Here is an 8,172-nt window from a genome sequence, read left to right as displayed (position 1 = left end):
ATGAGTGAAACTCCGTCTCAAAAAAAAAAAAAAAGAAGGATAAATAACTGCTTCGTAGGACAGAATGCATGAGAAAGGAAGATACTGGATATTGGGCTTAGTTCTGGGTAATCAATAGACTGTTCTGCAGTACATTTATGGGTGATCTTGATGCATGTAACACCACTCAATTCAAACTACTGGCAGGAGAAGACTGAGCAGAGACCTTTGACTCTGGGTTTTCCATAGACTTCAGGGTTCTTTGAGAAAGAAAGAGGATGAAATATACACCTAGAGATTGGAAATGTGGCAGAAGAGTTTCAGTAGAGGAAGATTTAACGTGATTTTATTTTTCCCTCTGAGACAAGAGTCTCCGTGTGTCACTCAGGCTGACGCACAGAGTGAAATGGCATGATCTCGGCTCACTGCAACCTTTTCCTCCCAGGTTCAAGTGATTCTCCTACTGAGTAGCTGGGAATACAGGTGTGCACCACCATGCCTAGCTAATTTTTGTATTTTTAGCAGAGATGGGTTTTCACCATCTCTGGTTTTGATCTCCTGACCTCAAGTGATCTGCTCACCTTGGCCTCCTAAAGTGCTGGGATTATAGGCACGAGACATTGCGCCCGGCCTAAGATGATATTTTTGGGGGTGAGCAATTACAACTACACCATGCTGAGTAATTTTTAATAACACCCCTCTCAAGAGATTATTTTAGCTTGCTATTGTGGCCAAAAAAAGTCAAGCCAAGTGTATATAGCATACTGAAGAGCTTTGTAAACAAGGCAAGGAGGTGCTCTTATCTGAAAGTAGGATGTGTCTGCTCTTGGAATGCTCATGTGGTTCTTATCACATCATGAAGCTGAAGAAAGGCCCAAGAAGGCTATGCTATACACCAAAGCAATGAATGGCAGTCCTTCTTTGCCCTGAAAAGCAGTAAGAAATACAAGGAATATACCATCCCAAGGGACATGAATAAGTGTAGTACTTTAGTCTATTCAGGCTGCTATAACAAAATACCATAAATTGGGTAGCTTGTAAACCACAAATTTCTCACTGTTTTAGAGGCTAGGAAGTCCCAACTCAAGGCACTGGCAGATTTGGTGTCTGGTGAGGGGTGAGGATCTGCTTTCTGGTTCATAGATGGCACCTTATAGCTATGTCCTGGCAGAAGGAGCTAGGGGTCTCTATCAGGCCTCTTTTATAAGGGCACTAATCCTATTCATGAGGGCTCTCCCGTTATCACCTAATCATCTCCCAAAGTCCTCACCACCTAATACCACCATACCTTGAGGGTTAGAATTTTAGCCTATGAATTTTCAGAAGATGCTAACATTCAGACTGTAGCATGTGGCAAACCAGACCTTGGAAGTTTCTTAATGGGTTGTATAAACTGTAGAAGAAAGAAAAAACAAAAAGAAAAAAAAAGGACAACAAAAAAAAACACACCAAAAAAAACCCAAAACCAAAACACACACACACACGCGCACACACACACCCAAAACCAAAACAAAAAACACAACAACAAATATAAAAGAGTTTAGATAACATCATGGATGACAAATTGATGACCTACAAGTAAGGACAACTCAGAAGTATAGGGAGACACAGACAACCATTACCTCTTTGGGAAGGGCTGCTTCAAGGAGAATAGTTCAGTGTCCCATAGTCCATGCTTTGATGTTTCTAACAGAGAATTGCCTCTGGACTTGGTGGACTTGATATATTCTAATGCTGAAATGTGTATAGTTGGTCCTGAAGAAGACTGGTAGTAAAATATGTGCTGCATATTAGCATTGCTCCATGATACTGAGTTGCTGCATGATCTCTCCCTGGTCCTGTTTTAAAGGAATAGGTTGGAATTCTATGATACCTAGCTAAAGGTTGTCATTCTTTCTTTAAGCCCTCTTTGGATGTAGTCATTTCCCTGACTGGCCACTGCATAGCCCACAAGGATTCTATGCGATTATCTGCTGAGATCTTTGTGTACTACTAGTAGGATATTCTTGAGTGTTTAAATACAGAATTTTATTTCTTAAATACAGGAAAAAAAACAATTTCTATGATATAGTTCCATTTACTGGAAGCTCAAGAATGGATAAAATCTATCTATGATGAGAGAATTAAAAATAGTGATTATTTATGGTGGGAATTTTGATGGGAAAATGGCATGAGGAGCCTTTAAGAAGGTTCTGGAAATGTTCTGAATCTTTTTTTTTTTGAGACGGAGTTTCGCTCTTGTTACCCAGGCTGGAGTGCAATGGCGCAATCTCAGCTCACCGCAACCTCCGCCTCCCGGGTTCAGGCAATTCTCCTGCCCCAGCCTCCTGAGTAGCTGGGATTACAGGCACACGCCACCATGCCCAGCTAATTTTTTGTATTTTTAGTAGAGACGGGGTTTCACCATGTTGACCAGGATGGTCTCAATCTCTTGACCTCGTGATCCACCCGCCTCGGCCTCCCACAGTGCTGGGATTACAGGCTTGAGCCACCGCGCCCGGCCTCTGAATCTTAATATGAGTGGGGTTCCCTGGGTTTATACATAGGTAAAAATTTATCATTAGTACACTTAAGATCAATGTGCTTTATGTATATTATATAAATACATTAAAAATTTCTTAGGTATAAATTTTTTTTTAATTCCCTTTCAAAAAAAGAAATTTTGTTGTTAATATGCAATTCGTTTTCCTCATGAGTTTAAGATTAGCCTTCATGATTCCCATTTACCTTTTCTGGTACTGTAGTCTCCCTTGATCCATGGCTTTGCTTGCTGTGGTTTTGCTTTCCACGTTTTCAGGTACCCCCAGTCAGCCACAAACTGGATAGGTGAGTATAGTACAGTAAGACATTTTGAGAGAGACCACGTTCACATAACTTTTACTTCAGCATATTGTTATCCTTGTTCTATTTTATTATTAGTTATCATTGTTAATCTCTTACTGCACTTAATTTATAAATTAAACGACCACAGGTATGTATGTATAGGAAAAAACAGTATATATAGGGTTTAGTACTGTCTGTGGCTTCAGGTGTCTTTTGGTCTTGTCTTTGGTCTTTTGGTCTCCCATAGTCCAACATCAAAGCATGGACTATGGGATAAGCAGGGACTACAGTATTCTTAAACCAAAAATTCATAAATTTAAAATAAAGAATAATGGCCATAACAATATAGGTACATAATGATGAGGGTTTTTTATGTTATTAGGGAATTGATGAGTTTTAAGTAACATATATACTGGCTTACAGGGGAGTGTTGCAGATAAAGGAATTCTGTGTGGCCAGGCGCAGTAGCTCATGCCTGTAATCCCAGCACTTTGGGAAGCCAAGGTGGGTATATCACCTGAGGTCAGGAGTTGGAGACCAGCCTGCCCAAGATAGTGAAACCCCATCTCTACTAAAAATACAAAAAAGTTAGCCAGGTGTGGTGGCCGATGCCTATAGTCCCAGCTACTCGGGACGCTGAGGCAGGAGAATCGCTTGACCCCAGGAGGCGGAGGTTGCAGTGAGCCAAGATCGTACCACAGCACTCCAGCCTGGGCAACAGGATGAGACTCTCTCAAAAAAAAAAAAAAAAATTAGCCAGTTGTGGTAGCGTACACCTGTACTCCCAGCTACTCGGAAGGCTGAGGCAGTAGAATTGCTTGAACCCGGAAGGCAGAGGTTGCAGTAAGCTGAGATCATCCCACTACACGCCAGCCTGGGCAACAGAGTGAGACTCCATATCCAAAAAAAAAAAAACCAAAGGAGTTCTGTGGATGGTGGTGTGTTCTGGTTTCATTTTTTTTTGTTTGTTTTTACAACTTTATTGAGATACAGTTTACATACCATATAGTTTACCCATTTAAAGTGTATTATTCAGTATTTTAGTATGTTCACAGGTATTTACAGTCATCACGACATATTTTAGAACATTTTCATCACCTTAAATAAAAACCCTGCACCCTTTACTTGTTATCCATATCACCCCTTTCCTCTAGCCCTAAGCAACCGCTAACCTACTTTCTGTCTCTATGGATTTGTCTATTCTGGACATTTCATGTGAATGAAATAATATTAAATGTACTCTTTTGTGACTGGCTTCTATCACTTAGCATGGTGTTTGCAAATTTTGTCTGTTGTAGCATATATCAGTATTTCTTTTTTTTTTGAAGGAAAATTTGTATTGTTTTAATTATTTTTATGTACAGAAAACTCAACAGTGTACATTTAACCCAGTTTCGTGGCAAGTTCTTTAGCCTTTGCCTTTTCGAGCTTGGCAATGCGAGCCACAGACCTGGGACCCAGGACGTTGCCTCCCCAGTGACGGCGGATCTCATCATATCTGTTACTGTAATTGGTATGGATAGCTTCCACCAGCTTAGCCAAAGCACCGTTGTCTTCCAGGTTAACCTGTGTGAAGGTGACTGTGGTGCAGGTCTTCCTGTGGACTAGACGTCCCAGTCTTGCCTTCCCCTTGATAATGCAGTAAAGAACTCCCATTTTACGACACAGGGCAGGCAAGAAGACAACCAGCTTAATGGGATCCACATCGTGTGCAGTCACCATCAGCTGAGCTTTCTTGTTCTCCACCAGGGTGGTGACGGTGTTAACTCCTGCTCGAAGGACAGGTGGTCTCTTAGTGGGGACGTCCCCTTTGCCAGCAGCTTTCTTCTTGGCCCGGGCCAACAGCCTCTCCTTCTTCTCTTGCTTTGTCTCTGGTCTATACTTGTGGGCCAGCTTAAGTAGCTGAGTAGCTGTTTGGCGGTCCAGGGCCTGGGTGAACTGGTTAATTGCAGGAGGCATTTTCAGCCGGTTATAGAGGATGGCTCTCTGCTGCTGCAACCTGATAGAGCGGGGCCATTTCACAAAGCGGGTGAGGTCTCTTTTGGGCTGGATGTCCTGTCCAATGCCAAAATTCTTAGGCCTTTTCTCAAACAGGGGATTCACCACTTTCTTGGCCTCCTGCTTCTTCACAACAGAAGGGGCCAGAGCCACCTTCTTCCCCTTGGCCTTCGTTCCTTTCAGCATCTTGGGCGGCGGGAGGAGAGCACATATATCAGTATTTCATTCCTTTTATGGCCAAATAATAGTCTGTTGTATAGTTATACCACATTTTGTTTAATCATCATCAGTTGGTGGAAATTTGGGTTGTTTCTGTCTTGGCTATTTCATTAATGCTGTTGTGAACATTTTATACTGGCTTTTAGATTGACATATATTTTCATTTCTCGTGGGTATATACTAAGGAGTGAAATTCCTGGATCATACGGTAATTCTTTGTGTTTCACTGAAGAACTGCTTAGACTGTTTTGTGCAGTGATTGCACTATTTTACATTCATACCTTTAGTGATAATTTGGGTTTCTTAAAATAATGACTCATTCTTTAATATATTTCTTTTTTTTTTGCAACGGAGTTTGACTCTTGTTTCCCAGGCTGGAATGCAGTGGCGTAATCTCGCCTCGCTGGAACTTCCGCCTCCCTGGTGCTAGCGGTTGTCCTGCCTCAGCCTCCTGAGTAGCTGGGACCACAGGCGTGTGCCACCACACCTGGATAATTTTTTGTATTTTTAGTAGAGACAGGGTTTCACTGTGTTAGGATGGTCTTGATCTCCTGACCTCATGATCCACCTGCCTTGGCCTCCCAAAATGCTGGGATTACAGGCCTGAGCCACCTCACCTGGCCTCTCATTTTTTAAAAAAAATTAAATGTATTCCAAGCTCCCACTGACCTGGTTATATTAAAAATACTTAATCTCTGTTATCATTCCTACCTCCTACACACACTGACACTTGGATCATTTAAGAATATCATCCTGAAGTAGTGCCAGAAAATCAGAGGAGCTCAAGGTCCACTGTACCTCCCTCTTGACTGCTGTCATTGGGCGCTCCTCTGCCTCATCATTGGGTCTTGCCATCTGGCTGTTTGAGAAAAATTCCAACGTGTCCTTTATGGTAATCTCATCATTGGCCGCCAACAGATGCTGCATCTGTTTTTGTTTTTTTGAGATGTAGTCTTGCTCTGTCGCCCAGGCTGGAGTGCAGTGGCATGATCTCGGCTCACTGCAACCTTGGCCTCCCAGATTCTAGTGATTCTCCGGCTTCAGCCTCCTGAGTAGCTGGGACTACAGGCGTGTGCCACCACACCTGGCTAATTTTTTGTATTTTTAGTAGAGACAATATTTCACCGTGTTAGCCAGGATGGTCTCAATCTCCTGACCTCATGATCCGCCCACCTCGGCCTCCCAAAGTGCTGGGATTATAGGCGTGAACCACCGTGCCCAGCTGATGCTGTATCTTAAAACTGCATTCTCCATCCAGGATGCCCTGTGCATGAGGCACCATTTTCTGTCTCTCCATTTCCTACTTCAGCCAGGCTCTAGGCAAGTGTCTACTTTCTTCCAGGACTATGGCTTCAGCTTCAAAATATCTTTTCTTGTCCTTATCTCTCAGGGGCTTCCCAGCTTAATCCTTTTGTCTTAGACTGAAACACAGGCTCTCTTCCTCTTAAAGTGTGGTAGTTGGGTTGTCAAACCAATTAGATCTTTAGAAAGGACACTATATATACATTCTTTTTCCCATACTTGCTGGGGTAGGTCTAGAAAAGATATATTAATACCACCTTTTTTTTTCTGTCTTGTATTTCATTTTATTTTTGTTTGTTTGTTTTAAGGAGTGGAAAGTTTAATAGTCAAGAAGGGAGAAGACAGAAGGACGAAACTCCCCCATGCAAAGACAGAGGAAATGGGGCTCCAAAGCCGAAAGAGGCGGTCCCCTGTCTTATATTTCTTAAGATTACTTGATGTAATCTATGGGGGTAGTATTTTCCCTGTTTTTTTAAGAAGAGATAGCTGAGGTATAAAGAGAGACAAGTTCAAGACCATGCCAAAAAGTATGTATGTATAGCATCCTTTCTAAAAATCTAATTGGTTTTACAACCCAGTTACTAGACTAACAGAATCAGAACTGGATGTTAGGTCTTTGAATGTTTTACCTCAGATTTTTTCTGTAGAATTTATTGCCTTTGTCATCAGTGCATTATTCAATAACATTAAATGTGAATTAACACATTTACTAAAGTTATTTGAGGCCTTTGAAAATGATTTTTAAAATCTAATCAGCTCTTGGCACTGTCAATAGGTATGTAAGGACTCAGAACTAGTTAAGTCTTTGAAATGGACCTTTGGGAGATTGGAAAAGCTGCCTAACTCAGAAGGTCAGCACCTTTATAAATGGAGGGTGGAGTAAAAGCATTTTTTTCTTTTTCTTTTTTTTTTTTTAAATTAGGAAAGTGTTAGGAAACGGGTTCCTGACATTCTGTGTGGCAGAGAGGCTCAGTTTAAAGAGGTTGGTGGTTAAAAGAACATGGGTATTCAAGAGAAAATGTGGTGTATTCTTTAAGTTCACGCCTTTTTAGCCAGTGTGCTTGTTTCTTTGATAAAGAGAAGGTCAGTTTCTAAGATTGAAGACTTTGGGTGATAAGAATGTTTAGAGGAGGGCATCTGGATATTTTGATGAGAGGAGCGATGGAGTAGGGGAGGGGGTTTGTTACTAAATCAGTGGTATCAAGATCACATATTATCTATTTTCCAGTTTTGCTAAGCATAAAAAATGAAATTCAAGTTAATTAAAGGGCACGTCTTACTGAGGAAGACTAAAATCTGTCTAACAGAACTTTAACATTAGGTGTGATGCCAAGTTATCTTGGATACTTGGGGTCAGAGAGAGATACAGGGTAGTCCTGGAGTTGTGAAGATTTTGTTAAACGCAGCCCACCAGCAAATATTTACTGACTACTGAATATCTATGTGCATGTGCTGCTTTAATAATTGGGAACAGGACAGCAGCTTACATTTCACTGGGGAGACAGACAAAAGAAATAAAAATATAAAATAATGCATTTTAGCTAAGTACTATGAAGATGATAGAACAAGGTAAAGTGTAGAGAGTGACTGGGGACTGCCTTAGTTGGGACAGTTAGGGTAGTTCTCCCTGAGGAGATGGTGTTTATGATGAAACCTGAATGATAAGGAGCCTTGCTTGGTGGGTAGTGATGAATGAAGGTGTTTTCCACTCCACCCTAGTTTTAGACTATTGGCCCTCTGAAAGGAACAAAATGTGCTGGTTTACCTCATTTTACATCTAAAATACCAGTAAATTTTAAGATACTACGATTTTCTTTTTCTTTTTCTTTTCTTTTCTTTTTTTTTTTTTTT

The 8,172-nt window shown here is 41.2% G+C and overlaps 2 protein-coding genes across 7 annotated transcripts in view; one reads left to right on the top strand and one right to left on the bottom strand.

The window, feature by feature from the left end:
- PIK3R3 (phosphoinositide-3-kinase regulatory subunit 3) overlaps positions 1 to 8,172 on the top strand; it is a 97,358-nt gene that overhangs the window by 81,636 nt on the left and 7,550 nt on the right. The gene's annotated exons all lie outside the window — the stretch shown is intronic.
- Positions 4,175 to 5,002, bottom strand: LOC108312773 (60S ribosomal protein L7a-like). Its single transcript, XM_037742885.1, has one exon. It carries the CDS (start codon positions 4,984 to 4,986, stop codon positions 4,186 to 4,188), a length of 801 nt encoding a protein of 266 aa, XP_037598813.1. The 5' UTR covers positions 4,987 to 5,002; the 3' UTR covers positions 4,175 to 4,185.

The sequence above is a fragment of the Cebus imitator genome, unplaced genomic scaffold (assembly GCF_001604975.1).
Source record: "Cebus imitator isolate Cc_AM_T3 unplaced genomic scaffold, Cebus_imitator-1.0 Scaffold129, whole genome shotgun sequence".
Taxonomy (NCBI): Eukaryota; Metazoa; Chordata; class Mammalia; order Primates; family Cebidae; genus Cebus; species Cebus imitator.
Note: the sequence above shows the minus strand (reverse complement) of the source record. Positions and strands in the feature narration are given on the sequence as shown.